The 24,081-nt window shown below is 39.9% G+C and overlaps 1 protein-coding gene across 1 annotated transcript in view; it reads right to left on the bottom strand.

Moving 5' to 3' along the window:
* Window positions 1-24,081, bottom strand: part of ca10a (carbonic anhydrase Xa) — a 368,721-nt gene that overhangs the window by 16,145 nt on the left and 328,495 nt on the right. The window contains exons 7-10 of the mRNA XM_063003919.1: window positions 22,610-22,705; window positions 14,677-14,749; window positions 12,198-12,352; window positions 10,974-11,148 (exon numbers count right to left, since the gene is read on the bottom strand). Coding sequence (XP_062859989.1) covers window positions 10,974-11,148; window positions 12,198-12,352; window positions 14,677-14,749; window positions 22,610-22,705 — 499 coding nt within the window. The remainder of the gene's footprint in view (window positions 1-10,973; window positions 11,149-12,197; window positions 12,353-14,676; window positions 14,750-22,609; window positions 22,706-24,081) is intronic.

The raw sequence follows: 24,081 nt of genomic DNA, 5'->3' as shown, positions 1-24,081 counted from the left end.
CTTGGAGGTTGTGTTTGGGGTCGTTATCTTGTTGGAAAACTGCCATGAGGCCCAGTTTTCGAAGGGAGGGGATCATGCTCTGTTTCAGAATGTCACAGTACATGTTGGAATTCATGTTTCCCTCAATGAACTGCGGCTCCCCAGTGCCAGCAACACTCATGCAGCCCAAGACCATGATGCTACCACCACCATGCTTGACTGTAGGCAAGATACAGTTGTCTTGGTACTTCTCACCAGGGCGCCGCCACACATGCTGGACACCATCTGAGCCTAACAAGTTTATCTTGGTCTCGTCAGACCACAGGGCATTCCAGTAATCCATGTTCTTGGACTGCTTGTCTTCAGCAAACTGTTTGCGGGCTTTCTTGTGCGTCAGCTTCCTTCTGGGATGACGACCATGCAGACCGAGTTGATGCAGTGTGCGGCGTATGGTCTGAGCACTGACAGGCTGACCTCCCACGTCTTCAACCTCTGCAGCAATGCTGGCAGCACTCATGTGTCTATTTTTTAAAGCCAACCTCTGGATATGACGCCGAACCCGTGGACTCAACTTCTTTGGTCAAACCCTGGCGAAGCCTGTTCCGAGTGGAACCTGTCCTGGAAAACCGCTGTATGACCTTGGCCACCATGCTGTAGCTCAGTTTCAGGGTGTTAGCAATCTTCTTATAGCCCAGGCCATCTTTGTGAAGAGCAACAATTCTATTTCTCACATCCTCAGAGAGTTCTTTGCCATGAGGTGCCATGTTGAATATCCAGTGGCCAGTATGAGAGAATTGTACCCAAAAACACCAAATTTAACAGCCCTGCTCCCCATTTACACCTGGGACCTTGACACATGACACCAGGGAGGGACAACGACACATTTGGGCACAATTTGGACATGTTCACTGTGGGGTGTACTCACTTATGTTGCCAGCTATTTAGACATTAATGGCTGTGTGTTGAGTTATTTTCAGAAGACAGTAAATCTACACTGCTATACAAGCTGTACACTGACTACTCTAAGTTATATCCAAGTTTCATGTCTATAGTGTTGTCCCATGAAAAGATATAATGAAATATTTGCAGAAATGTGAGGGGTGTACTCACTTTTGTGATACACTGTATATATACTGTATATATATATATATACATATATATATATATACATATATATATACACACACACATATGAATATACATATATGAATTGTATATATATACAGTGTATCACAAAAGTGAGTACACCCCTCACATTTCTGCAAATATTTCATTATATCTTTTCATGGGACAACACTATAGACATGAAACTTGGATATAACTTAGAGTAGTCAGTGTACAACTTGTATAGCAGTGTAGATTTACTGTCTTCTGAAAATAACTCAACACACAGCCATTAATATCTAAATGGCTGGCAACATAAGTGAATACACCCCACAGTGAACATGTCCAAATTGTGCCCAAAGTGTCAATATTTTGTGTGACCACCATTATTATCCAGCACTGCCTTAACCCTCCTGGGCATGGAATTCACCAGAGCTGCACAGGTTGCTACTGGAATCCTCTTCCACTCCTCCATGATGACATCACGGAGCTGGTGGATGTTAGACACCTTGAACTCCTCCACCTTCCACTTGAGGATGCGCCACAGGTGCTCAATTGGGTTTAGTCCATCACCTTTACCTTCAGCTTCCTCAGCAAGGCAGTTGTCATCTTGGAGGTTGTGTTTGGGGTCGTTATCTTGTTGGAAAACTGCCATGAGGCCCAGTTTTCGAAGGGAGGGGATCATGCTCTGTTTCAGAATGTCACAGTACATGTTGGAATTCATGTTTCCCTCAATGAACTGCAGCTCCCCAGTGCCAGCAACACTCATGCAGCCCAAGACCATGATGCTACCACCACCATGCTTGACTGTAGGCAAGATACAGTTGTCTTGGTACTTCTCACCAGGGCGCCGCCACACATGCTGGACACCATCTGAGCCAAACAAGTTTATCTTGGTCTCGTCAGACCACAGGGCGTTCCAGTAATCCATGTTCTTGGACTGCTTGTCTTCAGCAAACTGTTTGCGGGCTTTCTTGTGCGTCAGCTTCCTTCTGGGATGACGACCATGCAGACCGAGTTGATGCAGTGTGCGGCGTATGGTCTGAGCACTGACAGGCTGACCTCCCACGTCTTCAACTTCTGCAGCAATGCTGGCAGCACTCATGTGTCTATTTTTTAAAGCCAACCTCTGGATATGACGCCGAACACGTGGACTCAACTTCTTTGGTCGACCCTGGCGAAGCCTGTTCCGAGTGGAACCTGTCCTGGAAAACCGCTGTATGACCTTGGCCACCATGCTGTAGCTCAGTTTCAGGGTGTTAGCAATCTTCTTATAGCCCAGGCCATCTTTGTGGAGAGCAACAATTCTATTTCTCACATCCTCAGAGAGTTCTTTGCCATGAGGTGCCATGTTGAATATCCAGTGGCCAGTATGAGAGAATTGTACCCAAAACACCAAATTTAACAGCCCTGCTCCCCATTTACACCTGGGACCTTGACACATGACACCAGGGAGGGACAACGACACATTTGGGCACAATTTGGACATATTCACTGTGGGGTGTACTCACTTATGTTGCCAGCCATTTAGACATTAATGGCTGTGTGTGGAGTTATTTTCAGAAGACAGTAAATCTACACTGCTATACAAGCTGTACACTGACTACTCTAAGTTATATCCAAGTTTCATGTCTATAATGTTGTCCCATGAAAAGATATAATGAAATATTTGCAGAAATGTGAGGGGTGTACTCACTTTTGTGATACACTGTATATATATATATATATGTATATACTGTATATTATAGAACTACAAAGCGTAGTGACTTCTAAAACTATATACAGTATATACAGTATATATATACTGTATATATATATATATATATATATATATATATATATATATATACAGTATATATATATATATATATATATATATATATATATATATAAAGTACATAGAATTGAACATGAAGTATATAGAGTAAGAGATGCATATATGTGTAAATCAGAGATGGAGATCAGAGAAGAAGTTAATGTAAATGACTGCCGTTAATCATTTTCTAATTGCTGATGTAGTACACACATTTACTCCTCCAACGTGAAATGATTTACAACTATTTGCATGGCTGTAGTCCTGTTCTTATGATTCTGAATAAAAGCAGACACACAGATGAGAACAGATCATTTTTATTTTCCTGCTATCCTGTGTGGAGCTAACGGAAACACAATGGCACACAAGAGGACCTATACTCCTTTGCAAGTGTTGGAGTTACTGAATGCTATTGATGACTGCGGCACAATCAACAAAATTAGACGGGAGATTCCCCCTCCAGCCAAAAGTGTAAAGGGCCGGGCTGAATTGTCCACACAAGTTTATAAATCTGGCAGTGCCACACTGACAGTGTATGTTCCTAGGAAGAACAAGTTGGTCTGCGTTCTCAGCACCATGCACCAGCATGTGCTAGTTGGAGATGAGTGCAAACGGAAACCAAACACTATTACAGATTACAACTCCATGAAGGTATGTACTGTACATGCATAATGTTGCCACACTGGTTTAATGTACTTATACATGTTGCACTGTTTTCAAAATGTAACATTCACCTCTCAAAATATTTTTTTTGCAGTGTGGTGTCGACATAATGGACCAGATGGCACGTGTGTATGCGGTACGTGCAGCCACACGCAGGTGGCCCGTTGCCGTATTTTACAACATGCTTGACCTAGCAGCGATGAACGCATATGTGTTGTACAAAGCATGCACCAGGTCCACCGAAAGCAGAAGAGATTTTATACATGGCCTTGCACTGGAACTTCGGCAGCGTTTTGTGCTGGGAAAGGTTATGACACAAAAGCAACATCCGTCGCCTGTTCCTGGAAAGACGACGCAGTGTCAGGTGCAGACGCTCTGCACTAGAAACCGCAGCACAAAACAGTGTGGAGTTTGCAACAAGTACACCTGTCGCAAATGTAGAACTGAGAAAAACTGGGTGTGTAATGAGTGTGAATAACATGTATAGCTACAATTACACACACACACACACATATGTGTGTATATACAGTGTATCACAAAAGTGAGTACACCCCTCACATTTCTGCAGATATTTAAGTATATCTTTTCATGGGACAACACTGACAAAATGACACTTTGACACAATGAAAAGTAGTCTGTGTGCAGCTTATATAACAGTGTAAATGTATTCTTCCCTCAAAATAACTCAATATACAGCCATTAACGTCTAAACCACAGGCAACAAAAGTGAGTACACCCCTTAGTGAAAGTTCCTGAAGTGTCAATATTTTGTGTGGCCACCATTATTTCACAGAACTGCCTTAACTCTCCTGGGCATGGAGTTTACCAGAGCTTCACAGGTTGCCACTGGAATGCTTTTCCACTCCTCCATGACGACATCACGGAGCTGGCGGATATTCGAGACTTTGCGCTCCTCCACCTTCCGCTTGAGGATGCCCCAAAGATGTTCTATTGGGTTTAGGTCTGGAGACATGCTTGGCCAGTCCATCACCTTTACCCTCAGCCTCTTCAATAAAGCAGTGGTCGTCTTAGAGGTGTGTTTGGGGTCATTATCATGCTGGAACACTGCCCTGCGACCCAGTTTCCGGAGGGAGGGGATCATGCTCTGCTTCAGTATTTCACAGTACATATTGGAGTTCATGTGTCCCTCAATGAAATGTAACTCCCCAACACCTGCTGCACTCATGCAGCCCCAGACCATGGCATTCCCACCACCATGCTTGACTGTAGGCATGACACACTTATCTTTGTACTCCTCACCTGATTGCCGCCACACATGCTTGAGACCATCTGAACCAAACAAATTAATCTTGGTCTCATCAGACCATAGGACATGGTTCCAGTAATCCATGTCCTTTGTTGACATGTCTTCAGCAAACTGTTTGCGGGCTTTCTTGTGTAGAGACTTCAGAAGAGGCTTCCTTCTGGGGTGACAGCCATGCAGACCAATTTGATGTAGTGTGCGGCGTATGGTCTGAGCACTGACAGGCTGACCCCCCACCTTTTCAATCTCTGCAGCAATGCTGACAGCACTCCTGCGCCTATCTTTCAAAGACAGCAGTTGGATGTAACGCTGAGCACGTGCACTCAGCTTCTTTGGACGACCAACGCGAGGTCTTTTCTGAGTGGACCCTGCTCTTTTAAAACGCTGGATGATCTTGGCCACTGTGCTGCAGCTCAGTTTCAGGGTGTTGGCAATCATCTTGTAGCCTTGGCCATCTTCATGTAGCGCAACAATTCGTCTTTTAAGATCCTCAGAGAGTTCTTTGCCATGAGGTGCCATGTTGGAACTTTCAGTGACCAGTATGAGAGAGTGTGAGAGCTGTACTACTAAATTGAACACACCTGCTCCCTATGCACACCTGAGACCTAGTAACACTAACAAATCACATGACATTTTGGAGGGAAAATGACAAGCAGTGCTCAATTTGGACATTTAGGGGTGTAGTCTCTTAGGGGTGTACTCACTTTTGTTGTCGGTGGTTTAGACATTAATGGCTGTATATTGAGTTATTTTGAGGGAAGAATAAATTTACACTGTTACAGTGTATCACAAAAGTGAGTACACCCCTCACATTTCTGCAAATATTTCATTATATCTTTTCATGGGACAACACTATAGACATGAAACTTGGATATAACTTAGAGTAGTCAGTGTACAGCTTGTATAGCAGTGTAGATTTACTGTCTTCTGAAAATAACTCAACACACAGCCATTACTGTCTAAATGGCTGGCAACATAAGTGAGTACACCCCACAGTGAACATGTCCAAATTGTGCCCAAATGTGTCGTTGTCCCTCCCTGGTGTCATGTGTCAAGGTCCCAGGTGTAAATGGGGAGCAGGGCTGTTAAATTTGGTGTTTTGGGTACAATTCTCTCATACTGGCCACTGGATATTCAACATGGCACCTCATGGCAAAGAACTCTCTGAGGATGTGAGAAATAGAATTGTTGCTCTCCACAAAGATGGCCTGGGCTATAAGAAGATTGCTAACACCCTGAAACTGAGCTACAGCATGGTGGCCAAGGTCATACAGCGGTTTTCCAGGACAGGTTCCACTCGGAACAGGCTTCGCCAGGGTCGACCAAAGAAGTTGAGTCCACGTGTTCGGCGTCATATCCAGAGGTTGGCTTTAAAAAATAGACACATGAGTGCTGCCAGCATTGCTGCAGAGGTTGAAGACGTGGGAGGTCAGCCTGTCAGTGCTCAGACCATACGCCACACACTGCATCAACTCGGTCTGCATGGTCGTCATCCCAGAAGGAAGCTGAAGGTAAAGGTGATGGACTAAACCCAATTGAGCACCTGTGGCGCATCCTCAAGTGGAAGGTGGAGGAGTTCAAGGTGTCTAACATCCACCAGCTCCGTGATGTCATCATGGAGGAGTGGAAGAGGATTCCAGTAGCAACCTGTGCAGCTCTGGTGAATTCCATGCCCAGGAGGGTTAAGGCAGTGCTAGATAATAATGGTGGTCACACAAAATATTGACACTTTGGGCACAATTTGGACATGTTCACTGTGGGGTGTACTCACTTATGTTGCCAGCCATTTAGACATTAATGGCTGTGTGTTGAGTTATTTTCAGAAGACAGTAAATCTACACTGCTATACAAGTTATACACTGACTACTCTAAGTTATATCCAAGTTTTATTTCTATAGTGTTGTCCCATGAAAAGATATAATGAAATATTTGCAGAAATGTGAGGGATGTACTCACTTTTGTGATACACTGTATATAAGCTGCACACAGACTACTTTTCATTGTGTCAAAGTGTCATTTTGTCAGTGTTGTCCCATGAAAAGATATACTTAAATATCTGCAGAAATGTGAGGGGTGTACTCACTTTTGTGATACACTGTATATATATAGTACCTATAGTTTTGTAAAAACATTAAATAAAAAAAAAAACTAAATTGCAATGTGTCTATTGCTTTTGTAACTACAAAGTGCTCATATATGGTAAGTGGAGCTAATAAAATAGACAGTGAATGTAGAAACAAGGAGGTGGTTTTAATGTTATGGCTGATCAGTGTATCAGTGTTGCAATTCCTGTTCACCACACTTAAAAGACGTTTTGGCACCGAGGATATCAAGTGATTTAGTGTTTCAGATTTTATTTTGTCCCATTCTTCCTGCAAACACGTCTTAATATGTGCAACAGTACGGGGTCGTTGTCACATTTTTCCTTTCAAAATTCTCCACACATTCTCTATTGGGGACAGGTCAGGACTGCAGGCAGGTCAGTCCAGTACCCGTACCCTCTTCTTCCGCAGCCATGCCTTTGTAGTGTGTGCAGCATGTGGTTTTGCATTGTCTTGTTGAAAAATGCATGGACGTCCCTGGAAAACATGACATCTTGAAGGCAGCATATGTTGCTCTAAGATCTCAATACTTTTTTTTACAATACTTTGTATCAATAAATGCATTATTGCTGCCATCACAGAAGTGTAAATGACCTTTGCCAAGGGCACTGACACAGCCCCATACCATGACAGACCCTGGCTTTTGGACTTTTTTTGGACATTTCCACTGTGTGATGATCCATCCTAGATGCCTCTGAGCCCAGAGAAGTCGATGCCGCTTCTGGACATGGTTAACATAAGGCTTCTTTTTGCACAGTAAAGTTTTAAGTGGCATTTGTGCATGTAACTCTGTATTGTAATGCTTGACAAAGGTTTGCCAAAGTAATCCCTTGCCCATGTGGTTAAATCAGCTATTGTTGAGTGGCAGTTCTTGGTGCAGTGCCGTCTGAGGGATCGAAAATCACAGGCATTCAGCTTAAATTTGCACCCTTGGCCTTTATGCACTGAAATTCCTCCTGTGGTACCACACCATGATTACAATCACCTGTTGACATCACCTGTTTGGAATGACATCATTATTCAGTTTTTTCACCTCATTACTAGCCCTAAATTAGCCCCATCCCAACTTTTTTTGAATGTGTTGCAGGCCTGAAATGCAGGTATGAAAGTAAATTAACAAATTAAATGAAGTTGAGCAGACAAAACATGAAATATCTTGGGTCCAAACTGTCTGCAATCAAATAAAACTCAAAAGTAAATGTATTTTTACAAAAGTACAAAAGTACACTGCATTTTTATTTTATTTACATTTTCCATACTGTCCCAACTTTTTCTGATTTGGGGTTGTACAACTAGACTTGTAATGTAATGTCTTAGGTGTAGTACGGATGTAAAAACATAAATAAAAGCTGGAAGCAGAAAACACTATAAAGAAAAAAATATCTAGTGTGTCTCAGATTTGGGGTGATTCTTCACACACTGGTATGAAGTGGTGAGTACCTGTGTATTGTAAAATGTTGATTTATTTATTACATAAAATTACCACAATGAATGTGTTATATCTTATATCGACTTAGTTTAGTTTGTTAGTGCATTCAGGCAGCTTGATCCAGCCATAGACACATTGTATTGTGCATACGTTTTTGCATGTATCATTTTTGTATGTATTATTATAACCCCATAGTGCACATCCCTAGAGATTTACTTGATGTGTTCACATACTCTATAATATGAATAAAGAAGGCAGATGGTTTAGATCAGTAAACATTCTACAACAAAACAAACAAACTAAGTGTCATTATGTCATACCCAGGTACTACTTTAAATTTTTTGTCAATTTTTTACATCACATACATTTTTAAATAGCTTCTTTTTCTAAAAGTTGTTGTCTGTTGAATTGAAAAAAAAGCTCCAAACAGCTTTAATTCTTAATATGCCCATACACAAGTCCAAGTCAGATAGAAAAAAAGTTGTTTTTTAATGTTTAAATCTGCTGATCATGGAGGTGTTGGTTTATTGTGATGTTTTATAATCTCAGAAAATAGAAACATCTACAGAAAGTAATGTTTGCACCACAGTATGCAACACTGATGCAGGTGCACCCACTTTTTACACTTTGAGTTGAATAATGTTGGTTTAAAATCTCAAATATTCAAGTGATAATTATGTACCTAAACTAGTCTTTGTTGGTCAGTGCCTGTGCATTCTTAAATACACAGATCAACCATAACATTAAAACCACCTCCTTGTTTCTACACTCACTGTCCATTTTATCAGCTCCACCTACCATATAGAAGCACTTTGTAGTTCTACAATTACTGACTGTAGTCCATCTGTTTCTCTACATACTTTTTTTAACCTTCTTTATCCTGTTCTTCAATGGTCAGGACTCTCCCAGAACCACCCCAGAGCAGGTATTATTTAGGTGGTGGATCATTCTTAGCACTGCAGAGACACTGACATGGTGGTGGTGTGTTAGTGTGTGTTGTGCTGGTATGAGTGGATCAGACACAGCAGTGCTGATGGACTTTTTATACACCTGAGTGTAGAAACAAGGAGGTGGTTTTAATGTTATTGCTGATCGGTGTACAAACTATATTTCAAAGAGTTCAGGTGTTTTAGCCTCACCTATTGTTAACAGGTGTCTCTCTTGTGGCAAGCACTGATGGAGTTTTTAAACACCTCACTGTCACTGCTGGACTGAGAATAGTCCACCAACGAAAAATATTTGGCCAACAGCGCTCTGTGGGCAGCGTCCTGTGACCACTGATGAAGTTCTAGAAGATGACCAACTCAAACAGCAGCAATAGATTAACGATCATCTCTGACTTTACATCTACAAGGTGGACCAACTAGGTAGGAGTGTCTAATAGAGTGGACAGTGAGTGGACACGGTATTTAAAAACTCCAGCAGCGTTGCTGTGTCTGATCCACTCATACCAGCACAACACACACTAACACACCAACACCCTGTCATTGTCACTGCAGTGCTGAGAATCATTCACCACTCAAATAATACTTGCTCCGTGGTGGTCCTGTGGGGGTCCTGACCATTGAAGAACAGCATGAAAGGGGACTAACAAAGCATACAGAGAAACAGATGGACTACAGTCAGTAATTGTAGAACTACAAAGTGCTTCTATATGGTAAGTGGAGCTAATAAAAATGGACAGTGAGTGTAGAAACAAGAAGGTGGTTTTAATGTTATGGCTGATCGGTGTACAAACTATATTTCTATATATAATATATACAGTATATTTCTATATATAAGAGTTCAGGTGTTTTAGCCTCACCTTTTAACAGGTGTATAAAATGAAGTATATAAACTAACGTCTGTCCTAACACCTGTCCTTCTTGTGACAACAGTTTAAGCAAGGCCTTCACTTTTTTAGCATGATAGTCTGGGATTTTTGAGAGAAAGCGGTAGTCTAGTGGGTAGAGCTGTGGGTTACCAACTGAAAGGTTGTAGGTTTGAATCCCAGTTATGCCTTGCAGCCACTGTTAGGCCCTTGAGCAAGGCCCTTAACCCTCTCAGGTCAAGGCGCACTGTACATTGGGTGCCCTTATGCTTTTCATTGTACTGTATCATATTTGTATATATCAAATATTAAAGCATTCTGTCTACCCTGGATTATCATTATTTATTATTATTATCTTATGAGTGTTTCGCTGTGCACAAAGTGGAGTCCATAAACATGTTTGGTGTGAATGAACTCCAGTGATCTCCAGTCATGTATTCAACCCTGTTAAACATGAATTAGAATGTAGATTGCAACCAGAGCCTTTTATTCAACATCAGTGCCTATCCTTAAAATTGCTCTTTTGGGCACAAACTTTAACAGATACACTTTAAAATCTTGTAATAGTGGAGACTTGTTATAGATATATCTGCAAAGAGCAGGTCAAATTCCTATTAATTTGTAGTGACATCATGCTTTGGGATGTCCATCAAGCTCATGTTCAGGTGTCCATGCACAGCTGGCAATAGGCTGCATCGACATTTAATAAAAATGTGCACAACCATAATGTACCACTGTCATTTTGCAGACATGTTTAGCAACTTTAACAGTAGAGTTTGATATAGCATATAAAAAAGGTAAACACTAACCTCGGTACTGTAGCTTCTGGGCCCGGTTATTGGGACAGTCCTTGCCTTGCATGCTAAAATTAATGTTGGTACGGATGCAGCGATTGTTCAGAGGCTGCACCGGGCGAATATTATCACTCATGCTGAGGAAGATCTGCGATGGCTGGTTCTGGCTAAGAAGTCGCATTGAGTGCATCTGCAGGAACGACACAAAAACACATTGCATGTATCAGCACATCTGCTCTATTGGGTAGAATAATACAATTTCACACATGACAGTGTAGTGAAAGAGATTTTTCAATGCAATGACATGGTGACTTCACTATAGAACTCAGTATTTACTTGTTATGTAATAAATACATAAGTACATAAACTATTAAAAACATTTTTGCTGGAAGAGTGGGTATTGCACAACATGAACACAAATGAAATTACATGAAAACATGAACTATCTTAAGTTCATACTGTGCAATAAAATAAGGCAGGACTCTGTATGTACAAACTGATGCTATACTGTGTGCAGTATGAGGCTGACATTGTTTTGCTGAAACAACCATGGGCATCACAGGAAAATATATTGCCTACATTAAAGCATATGTCTCTCTAAAATGGTACCTTTACACATATGTAAATTACCTATACACAAGACATTGATGTGCTCTATATCTTTTCATGATAACAATCTGGATGGTCATATTGCTTTTTGAACTGAGTGACAAATTTCTCAATTCTCCCTTGGGCATCTCTCAAATTTCAAGTTTGGTATATAGCAGTGAGACACAATCCATCATTGCTGGCAAAGACTGAACCTTTGGTGGATCCTCCTTTTATACACAATTATGATTCCCTCACTTGTTACCAATTCACCTGCTGCAGGCATTAAATTGAAAATGTGGTTATATCCACAATGTACAACCAATTAAATCAGTAATAAGTAATCTCTATGTACTTTTGTCAGTTTAATAAAGGTTCAAGAGAAACATCAAATCACAGGTTCTTGTTTATTTTACATTTTACAATGTGTCCTAGGTTTTTCATCAATGGGAAATACTAGGACAGACACTAGTCTGTAAATACAAATATACTGTATCTGGAAAAAAGCGTAGAGGGAAAATACAGTAAATGACAGTAAATGATATCAATAGGCAACTCATTGTCTCAGGAAGCCACAAAGCCCTTTGGGAACGTACGTTCTTGTATATGACCTGTCCTTATGATGATTGAGGATACTGTGTATGGACTTACCTGCATTTTTGTGACATATATTGGCTTGTTCATAAGAATCCAGGTTGTGGTCTCATAACATGGAGGGATAGTCATGGAGCCTTCATAGGTAATAAAACTGGCTGTCTCTGGGTACACCTCCTCGATGTTTAGTCCCGAAAGTAAATAGGCATCATCTACAAAGAGAAGAAGAATGCTAACAGCTGTCATTCCATCTTTAACTTGCCTCTTGTTAGCAATGACTAGTTTGTTTGTATTAAATGATTCTTCAAACCCAACAAATTGGCATGCCAATTTGGCCTGCACTAGTGGTTGTGGCTACAGGATGAGTGCTGTGTTGTTTTAACATGTTTTCCATACCGGGCTTCCATTAGATAAAAAAAGCATTGTATACATGTAAAACAGATTTAACCTCTACTTTCCTGACAGCAGATGGGTAATAGGCTCTGACTTGTGCCAGCCAGAGCACAGCACTTCATTACATTTTCTTCTTGATTGGGTCTCATTCTGATCCTATGAGGGGAAAAAATGCCTGAAGCTTGTGTTTGGTGATTTCACGGCTGCTATTGCTCTGAACTTTGATTTTTTTTTTTGTGTGTGTGGCATAAATAATTCTGTTTAAACATGAAGGATGGGGACTGGGCTTAAAAAATGCATGCCAGCTCGACAGACAGAGCAGTGAAGGCCTCGGGCAAGGGTAGCCTGCTGGTCTGGTTTTCAATTCTATCAAAGCCCACATGTCTTGCCATACTTGGGTAGAGCTGTCAAGACTTTTCTTTACATTCTACAGCCCATGTTCACGCATCACTGAGACCTTAAAGTCAAGGGCTAGCCACCAGGATTCAGCGTACTCCCCTGTTCACCCACCAGACCAGCTCCCTATTAATTAAAATACGGCTCTGTCTTTTTTTTTTTTTCCCAACCAAGAGGTGCACTTGTCTCTCAGTACAGTACCAAGCCTGGATAAAAACAGAGGAGTGCATCAGTACTGGAAGAACTACATTTTGATAACACAGCTAATCACCTGTATAGACAAACCCACTGCTTAGAAATGCATGACAAACAAACAGCCATAAAATGTCCATACACAATCAGGTGGTTTAAGAGATTGCATTTCCACTTCACAACAAGAAGGTTCTGGGTTTCATTCCCAGGTGGAGCAGTCTGTGTCTTTTCTATGTGGAGTTTGCATGTTCTCCCAGTGTCTGCATGGAGTGAATTGGAGATACAAATTGCTTGTGATAGTGTTTGATATTGAACTAGAACTGATAAAACTTGTGTAACCTGTAACTACATGTCCTGTCAGGAAAGGCAGTGTAAAACATGACCTTAAAATCCTAATAAAACAAACAAACTGTTGATAATCATTGGCACCAGACATTTAAGAAAGCCTGAAGATTAAAGTTTGCTGCTGCTCATATAACAGGAGAAAGAGCTTTCACAATACAGCTTGCTTGACTAGACAGCACCTTATTTCTTTGTAATTATATTTTATAGCAGACCTGTGTATTTTGATCATCCTGAATCTGACACATCCAGACAAATCTTTTATCAACATTAGGTGATAGTTTAAAGTTTCTTTGTGACTTTGGCAAAATATATCTTGCAATGTAATCAATCCTATTTAAATGGAGAACAAAACAGCTGTAGTTAATCATACTTACTAACGAGTAAATGAAATGTGAATGCCACAAATGAAAATGACATTATATAACTTTCTACACCATCAAATTAATAATGCTGTATGCTGGCCCTCACCAGAACTCTTCTACAGTTTACTGTTTGGAGTACCGTGACCTTTTTTTTTTGTACTGGAACTTCTCACAAGCTGCCTGTATTCTTTTGCCCTCTCCATATCAGGTTCTAGGTGATTCATAATGTATAAAAAAACTGCATTACCCAGGGGGCACTACATGATGCTCACCTGTTCCCATTCTCTCAACAAGACAAACATTGTTAATGCTAGTGTAAGTAAAGTTACTTTAGATTTATTAATGTATTACTTTATGATTTGCTGATAAACACGCCAACGCATGAATAAGGAGAGTAATGACACTTTTATTTTTCCACTTCAAGCTCTGGCTGTATGCATATTTTAACCCATCAGGTTTTCAGAAAGCCTCAATAAACCTTGTACAAAAACTTGAATGTATGAAAGTATTTGGACAGTGATGAATGTGTTCCAATAATTATGTCACATTTTGCAGCGCTTGCCTCTTCCAGCTGTATGCAAACTATTTATTTTAGCTGTGTAGCTGAGCCATTTTACTATGAAATGGAATTAAAATGAATATCTCTTGTTAGAGCTGTGTAAAGCATCGTTTCTCCCTGGGCTTCAACATCTTGTTTGAAATCTGCAAACAGTTTTTACCTCTTATTACGAGCCTGTCAGAGTACTCCGCCTGAGATATGCACCTTTGGATTTTCCATTAGGTTTAATAAAAGTGAGCAATGATTCACGTCACTCTTATTCATCTGGAGGCCTGAAGCGTTCACTTACTCTTATATGTTATTCTTGTAATGGTATCTCTGTTCAACATCCGGTTCAGAAATGAATTTGAAGTCTCTGAGATCTGAAACAAGAAAAAGAAGGGAAAAGGGGGAATAAAAAGAGTAGGAGCATTAGTATTTTACAACAGCAGCTGCCACTATCCTTTACAGTGTAGTGTTCGCCTGACATGTTTCTTGAAAAGTTCTACTTCTATTCAGTCTCCTAGAGCATTTTAATAATGTGCAAACCCCATTTCAAGACAAGTTAGGTTGTTTTGTAAAATACAATAAAATAATTGTGATTTGTCAATTCTTTTGAATATTTAACTGATGAAAGCAGAAGATTACCAATGTTTTCATTAATCAACTTCATTATACAACCCCAAAACAGGAAAAGTTGGGACAGTATGGAAAATGCAAATAAAATAAAAATGCAGTGTTCCTTACATTTATTTTGACTTTTATTTGATTGCAGACAGGATGAACCTGAGATATTTCATGTTTTGTCTGCTCAACTTCATTTCATTTATTAATAAACATCCATTCCTGCATTTCAGGCCTGCAAAAAAAAGTTGGGACGGGGGCAATTTAGGGCTAGTAATGAGATGAAAAAACTAAATAATAATGTGATTCCAAACAGGTGATGTCAACAGGTGATTGTAATCATGGTTTGGTACAAAAGCAGCATCAAGGAAAGGCTGAGTCTTTGATGAGCAAAGATGATCAGAGGATCTCCAGTTTGTCAACAAATGCATGAGAAAATGATTGAAATGTTTAAAAACAATGTACCTCAAAGAAAGATTGGAAGGGATTTACATATTTCCCTCTGTACAGTGCATAATATCATTAAACGATTTAAGGAATCAGGAGGAATTTCAGTGCGTAAAGGCCAAGGGCGCAAGCTTAAGCTGAATGCCCGTGATCTTCAATCCCTCAGACGGCACTGCATCAAGAACCGCCACTCAACAATAGCTGATATAACCACATGGGTGAGGGATTACTTTGGCAAATCTTTGTCAAACATTACAATACAGAGTTACATGCACAAATACCACTTAAAACGTTACTGTGCAAAAAAGAAGTCTTATGTTAACCATGTTCAGAAGCGGCGTCGACTTCTCTGGGCTCGGAGGCATCTAGGATGGACCATCACACAGTGGAAACGTGTATTGTGGTCAGATGAATGAGCATTCCAGGTCTTTTTTTGGAAAAAATTGACGCCGTGTTTTCCGGACCAAAGATGAAAAGGACCATCCAGACTGTTATCGGCAACAAGTCCAAAAGTCAGGTTCTGTCATGGTATGGGGCTGTGTCAGTGCCCTTGGCAAAGGTCATTTACACTTCTATGATGGCAGCATTAATGCAGAAAAGCACATTGAGATCTTAGAGCAACATATGCTGCCTTCAAGACGTTTTGGATGTTTGTTAATAAATGAAATGAAGCTGACCAGACAAAACATGAAATATCTCAGGTTCATCCTGTCTGCAATCAAATAAAAGTTAAAGTAAATATAAGGAACTCTGCGTTTTTTATTATTATTTGCTTTTTTCATGCTGTCCCAACTTTTTCTGATTTGGGGTTGTATTTTATAAATAAACACATTTAAAATGTGATGTCTGCAACACACTCATAAAAATTCGGATAGAGGTGCATTTACCTTTTCTATAGTGAGACTTTTTGGTTTGGGAACTGAGAACACTGATTGTTGCAGTTTTACAAGTTAAATTTTTTTTCATTCTAGCTTGATACGAGACTATAGCTCATCACTGGACCTGTGGTTGCAGTCGTCTGATGTCCCTTTTTATGCTGCACTCTATATTTTCAATAGGAGACAGATCTGGACAACAGGCAGGCCAGTATAGCACATGCATTATGTGTCTCTAAGGCAACACAGTTGTAGTATGTTCATAATAAGGCTTGGCATCGTCTTGCTGTAATAATCATGGACTTTCCAGGAACAGACATTGCCCTGATGACAGAATATGTCTCTACAAAATCCAATACACATCTCTTCATTAATGCCACCTTCACACATATGCTAGTCACCCATGCCATGGGCACTGATGCTGTCTGGATGGTCCTTTTCATCTGACCACAGCACACATTTCCCCTTTCTTTTCCTCTATCTGAGATGAGCTTGTGGGCAAAAAAACTAGAATTGATGTACAGCTTTCTTCCTGAAGTACTCCAAATCTTATGTGATTATATTCATCACAGTAGCATGACGGTTTCTTATGCCATGCCGTCTTAGAGCTCAAAGGTCATGCACATTCAACAGTGGTTTCCAGGTTTGCGCTACACGGTCTAGGATCTCACCTGATGCTTGGAATCTTTTCACAATATTATGAACAGTAGAGGGTGAATTTATTTGCAGTCTTGCATTGAGAAACGTTCTTTTTGAACTGATCGACAGCTCTCCTACAAAGTTTGGCACAAAGTTGAGAGCCATGACCCATCATAGTTTGTAAAGAAACGGATTCTTTGGTGGATCCTTCTTTAATTCCCAATTATGGGAATCTCTCATGCGTTACCAATTGACTAGCTTTTTATGGAACGTCGTAACTATATTTTACAACATTTCTCTTTTCATCTCAACTTTTGGACTGTGTTTCAGGCATCTAATTCTAAAAGTGTTTATATTCACAAAAAACACTGATCAATAAAAACATTGCAAATCTTTTCTTTTTACTTTTTGTCAGTTTAAAAAAAGATTTAAGAGAATTAACAAATCATTGATACTTTTTTACTGCATTTTACATGATGTCCCAATGTATTATTATTTTTTTAATCTAGAGAGCTGCAAAGCTTTTACAGCTGTCTTATTAACCACTAATTTAAGCCACTAATTTAAAAGACTGCAGGCGCTTTACCTGGATATAACAGAACATGCTTTACTGCTACAACTCCCATCACTTTAATCGTTTCATTTAAACATTTGGCGTTGAAGAACCCGACTAAAGACTTCTTACAGAGTTTAGCTATTCTTACTTTTAAACGTAATTACTCTAGAGCAGATGGTAAAAAAAAAAAAAAAATATATATATATATATATATATATATAGTGGATTCTCAGAATATACTATCCACATTTTACTACACTTCAACCCAAAACATACACTATATGCCCAAAAGTATGTGGACTCCTGACCAGAAGATAGTTTACAAGCCATTCCAAAACCATAAGCATTTGTAGTTTTAACAGCATTCATCTGGCATGGCTTTATACAAGAATTTTGAGGCCCTGTGATGGACTGGCCTCCTGTCTGCTGTGGGTGTATAGATGAGCGATCATCTCTGACTTTACATCTACAAGGTGGACCAACCAGCAGGAATGCTGTATCTGATCCACTCATACCAGCACAACACACACTAACACACCACCACCATGTCAGTGTCACTGCAGTGCTGAGAATGATCCACCACCCAAATTTGTTTGTTTGTTAGGATTTTAACGTCATGTTTTACGCTTTGGTTACATTCATGACAGGAACGGTAGTTACTCATTACACAAGGTTCATCAGTTGACACAAGGTTATATCAAACACAGTCATGGACAATTTAGTGCCTCCAATTCACCTCACTTGCACATCTTTGGACTGTAGGAGGAAACTGGAGCACCCGGAGGAAACCCACGCAGACACGGGGAGAACATGCAAACTCCACACAGAAAGGACCCGCCCCTCCTGGGGCACCACCCAAATAATACCTGCTCTGTGGTGGTCCTGTGAAGAACCCATTGAAGAACAGGGTGAAAGGGGGCTAAAAATTATGTAGAGAAACAGATGGACTACAGTCAGTAATTGTAGAACTACAAAGTGCTCCTATATGGTAGGTGGAGCTGTAGTGAGTGTAGAAACAAGGAGGTGGTCATTTAAAAAAGCTACTGTAACACTTTCCACATTCAATAAACTGTAGAATACTACTGTATATAACTTTTTTCTACGTACCTAAAAGCATTTACTAGTTTTTATTTGTAGCTAATAGATCCCTTGATTCAGAGCTAAAACTTTTGTAACTGACACCAAACTGAGTCCCTTACTAATAGTAAACTTATATACAAACCATTTTACTGAAAAATTGGGACAAGAAGAACATTTCAGTGTTTTAAAAATGCCAAATATATAAATACATAAATAAATAAAAAAAAGACAATGTCTGCAACACGCTCAAAAATTGCCACAGAGACAAAATAACACAAAGGTTATACAATTAATGTTGTTCCAGGAGGTTCCACAATTAGCAGTTTAACTGGTAACAGGTGAGGTCATCAAGACTGAGTATAAAAGAAACATCCATCTATGTTTTAGTCTCTGCAAGCAAGGATGAGTTGTGGTTTACCACTTTGGGGCATACTTAATATTAAGAATAAGTCAGTTAAAATACAATTCTTAGTGCAAGATTGCAAAGTATTTATGTCTTTCGCCATCTACCGTTCATAATATCATGAAAAGATTTAGGGAATCAGGGAAAATCTTGGTCAATTTGGTCAATACTCTGGACAATGCCAGGCCTCATTCTACATGAAATATAACAGTGTGGCTTTGTAGACATAAAGTGCATGTACAGATCTGTCTCTTATTAAAAATGTATGGCACATTCAGGAGAATCAGACAGTGGTGACCATGAATTGTTAAGCAGTTCAGGTCTTGTATACAGTGAGACAGGGCAAAAATGTCACTTGCAGAACTACAACAATTAGAATTAAATTCCCAATCGATAAAAATATATTAAAATTAAAATAGAAGATAATGTGACTCAGTGTAAACATGCCTCTGTCTCTGAAGGTTTAATGAATGACCAAATTACAGATCATTTAGATATAATTTAGTTTTTATTGCATTTTTAGTAAGTGCCCCAAACCAAAATGGGGTTTGTATAAATAAGTGCTTCATGATCTCCGACTTCCCTCAAGAGCCGCCTTCTCCATTTTGTGTCTGCATGTAGAGTGACTGTGCACATTTTAACGTCCTTGGCCTTTGTGATAGAGAGCTTGGATGCCAGCTCATACCACTTATACTCAGGAGGGAGTCCTTTCTGGCAGCTTGGTGCCTTGACAGCGGGCTCAGCATGGGACAGCTGAGAAAGCAGCCCAGTAGCTGACTCATGTACGGATGGGAATCAGCTTCCCATCACTGCCTGCGGGAAAATGCCACTGAACTCGCTGTGAGCCTTTACGCAATTACAGCAGTGATAAAAAGTCTGTGTGGCCAAAAGCAGAAGAAGAAAAAAAAATGACTGGGCATATCAGATAAAAGCTGTAGATGCTGATACTTGACAATGCTATTTATCTGAATTATATAATGATGTAGATCTTATTGAGACATCAGTGGGGGCATTAATTTAACAAAAAGGCAAGCCATTAAAAAGAAATATGACAGTAACATTTATGACAAAGACAAATGATGTTAGCATTTTCATGATGTGCCATCTGTTGTCATGAATCTTACATTCATGATGCCTCTAAAACATAAGTAGTTCATAACAAATGAGCATGCTTTTTATTGTCATTTGCATTTAGAAGTACATTATTATGACATTTGAAGCTGATGGAGTGTGTCATACTTGTAGTTTTGCAGTTGGGTTTGGAACTACTTTGGTTCATGGGGTGTAGAACTACAGTAAGGTGCATTATAGAGAATAAATATACAGCAGTAAGACTGTACATTGTTATGGAAAGCAGATCTACTCTAAATTTGTACAGTTGTCATGGAGTGTAGATCTACAGTATACTTCATACTATATACTGATCAGGCATAAGATTATGACCATCTTCCTAATATTGTGTTGGTCCCCCTTTTGCTGCCAAAACAGCCCTGACCCGTCGAGGCATGGACTCCACTAGACCCCTAAAGGTGTGATGTGGTATCTGGCGCCAAGATGTTAGCAGCAGATCCTTTAACTCCTGTAAGTTGGGAGTTGAGGCCTTCCTTCATGGATCGAACTTGCTTGTCTAGCACATCCCACAGATGCTCGATTGGATTGAGATCTGGGAATTTGGAGGCCAAGTCAACACCTCAAACTTGTTGTGCTTCTCAAAACATTTTTGCTTTGTGGCAGGAAGCAATTATACTGCTGAAAGAGACAACAGGTAGGTGGTACGTGTCAAAGTAACATCCACATGGATGGCAGGACCTGAGGTTTCCCACCATACCATTGCCCATAGCATCACACTGCCTCTGCCAGCTTGCCTTCTTCCCATAGTGCATCCTGGTGCCATGTGTTCCCCTAGGTAAGTGACAAACACGCACCCAGCCATCCATGTGAAGTAAAAGAAAACATGATTCATCAGACCATCAGACCTTCTTCCATTGCTCCGTGGTCAAGTTCGGATGCTCATGTGCCCATTGTTGGCACTTTCAGCGGTGGACAGGGGTCAGCATGGGCACCCTGACTGGTCTATGCAGCCCCATACGCAACAAACTGCGATGCACTGTGTATTCTGACACCTTTTATCAGAACCAGCATTAACTTCTTCAGCTACTGTAGCTCGTCTGTTGGATTGGACCACACGGGCCAGCCTTCGCTCCCCATGTGCATCAATGAGCCTTGGCCGCCCATGACCCTGTTGCCGGTTTACCACTGTCCCTTTCTTGGACCACTTTTTTTCTGCTTCTAGCACATCAACTTTGAGGATAAAATTTTCACTTGCTGCCTAATATATCCCACCCACTAACAGGTGCCGTGATGAAGAGATAATCAGTGTTATTCACTTCACCTGTCAGTGGTCATAATGTTATGCCTAATCGGTGTAGATGTTTAATTGAGTTAAGGTTGGGGCTTTGTGCAGTCCACACAAAACTTGTCAGAACTTTATGAAGGTCACTTGGAAAACTAAAAATAAAAAACCCTGTGATCTAATACACAATAGATCTATAGTATATAAATAATTTATTTCTGTATTTAGTATGGATGTTTCCCATCCTATTCAAAACTATGGGCATTAATTTGGACCTTTTGGCTTTCCACAAAATATTGCAGTGTATATGTGAAAATGTGTGCCCATTCAATTAAAAGAGAATTAGTAAGGTCAGACAGGAAAGCCTGGTTTGCGATCAATGTTCTAATGCATCCCATCCAAATGTTCTTAGTGAGGTTATAATCATGGTTTTGTGCAATCCAACAGTAACTCCATAGCAAAGTCGGAAGCATTTAATTCATCCTTTATGAATAATTTATTCAACTGTTAGCAAAGGGTGTGCCTGTCTTCCCTAATCGCAAACTATTGGTAGTTGTTTAAGATAAGATAGCCTTTTATTATGCCACGGGGGGAATTTGCACATACATTTAGCCATGTAGTGCAGTAAAAAGTCTGTGTGAACAAGAAATGTCTGTGTGTAATATAATTAAAATTTAATGAGTGAGAGTATATTTTTTAATGATTTAAAGACAGACTAATTTATTTCCTACTAAGTGAAAGGAGTAATGCAGCGCACATTCCAATGCAGATGGGGGTTTTGGTCAGGTGACACAGACTAAGCCTGAGATTGACACTGGCAGTCTAATTAGTTTAGCTTGAACTTTGGTCTTGAAAAAGAAAACAGTGTGGGTACATCACAGCTCTGCAGACGTTGTTTTGAACTGCTATTTAAGAAGCAGCTAAAAGCTATTTCCTAACCTTGTGCTCCTGGAATGACAGGAAGATAGTGAATGAGTTGTTTAGCTGCAGCTGGATAATTGCGTGGCTAATTGTTCCTGTGGCATGAGGGATTTTTTTTTTTTATCAGTGAGCACACATACTGACCTTCAGCTTGGGAAATAATTTATTTCACAAAAGAATTATTGACATGCCGCCATTCCTGTCATACTGTGTTTCTGTTTAGTCGTGCAAAGAATGTATTAAAAGTAATTCCATTAATCTGAATGCAATAAAACAGCAAATATTTATCATCAGAATTGTTTGCTTTTTGGATTTAGTTTTGCTTGAATTACAGAAAGCACTTACCTTCATGAATATAGACACTATCACCAAGCCATTTGGACTCTTTGCAGCTTCTGTATAGTTTGTGTAGAGCTCATGGTTATAATGGATCAGTTGCACCTAAAAAAAATAAAATAAAACATTTAACACACCAATCAATTCAAACCTGTCAATTTAGTGACAGACATGTAATCAGTTCCAAAATAATTGTCACCCTTAGTAAATATAGGGAAAACCTGTTTCACTGTGGTTAATGTGTTTAATCTTACACTGAAATGAAAATTATTAAGGCTTCGTTACTTCAGTACATTCATTCTGGTAATATTAAACCTAAATTTTTGGAATACAACCACATTACAATTTTTGGCTTCCCAAATAATTCCCGTTATTTTAACTGAAGCAACTCATATTAATGGGTGGCACAGTGGCTAGCCCTGTCACCTCACAGCAAGAAGGTCCTGGGTTCGTTTCCCAGGCGGGGCGGTCTGGGTCCTTTCTGTACGGAGTTTGCATGTTCTCCACGTGTCTGTGTGTGGGTTTCCTCCGGGGGCTCCGGTTTCCTCCCATAGTCCAAAAACATGCAGTCAGGGTGTTACTGTGTGCCTTGCGCCCATTGAAAAGCTGGGATAGGCCTCATCAACCCTAACTGGATAAGCGGTTAAGAAAATGAGTGAGTGAGTGAGTGAGAACTCATATTAATGCTCATAGTTTTAGAATGTAAATGACCAACGTGCAGGCTCTCAGGTGGCACAGCAGTAAATTACAACTAGCAGTGCTATCAGCGAGTTAGGCTTCTACATACAGATAAAACTGGCTATGACTGGGGGTGTGGTTGAGGTCTTGCAAAATAGATTGGTTTTCTGACTGGTATGTTACTGCATTGTGCCTAGTGGTTCCTAGGAAACTGGACCCATCACAACCCTGACCAGGATAAAACAGTGGTAAAACATAAAAGTAAAAAAAAAAAGTGTCCAACAAGCTTATGGTCTGGTGTGTGTTTGGCCATATAATGTACCTTTACATAATTTATTAGCTTTTTATTATAAAATTACACAGGATGTTGTGGTTACTCTGAGATGACCTGCCTTGCAATTGACTTTCTGCAAATGCATTTATGCCAAAGATGTTGAATGGGATTGAGGTCAGGGCACTCGGCAGGCTACTTTTTTTTAAGGTGTAAGTTTAAGGTTTAGTAACCTTACTCTGTGCAGAGTGAAGGTACGTTTTTCAAACTGCAGGGACAGAGTCAGAAGCATGTCATATATTTGACATAACATGCACTTCTTAAGCGTAGGTAATAATTAGGAATCAATTAATAACAGCAAAGAAACCAGCACTCAGAAAATACAACACAGGCTGGCACTTGGCAGAGCAATAATAAGGAAACTGGAAAAGATCTTCATAACAAAGGTCACAATTGTCCAAACTATGGTCTTCTCTGTGGTTTGTTATGGTGGGGGAAGTTGGACAATAATAGAAAATAGGGGACAGGAAGA

Source organism: Trichomycterus rosablanca, chromosome 10 (genome assembly GCF_030014385.1).
Source record: "Trichomycterus rosablanca isolate fTriRos1 chromosome 10, fTriRos1.hap1, whole genome shotgun sequence".
Classification (NCBI taxonomy): domain Eukaryota; kingdom Metazoa; phylum Chordata; class Actinopteri; order Siluriformes; family Trichomycteridae; genus Trichomycterus; species Trichomycterus rosablanca.
This window is presented reverse-complemented; position numbering and strand designations above follow the sequence as displayed.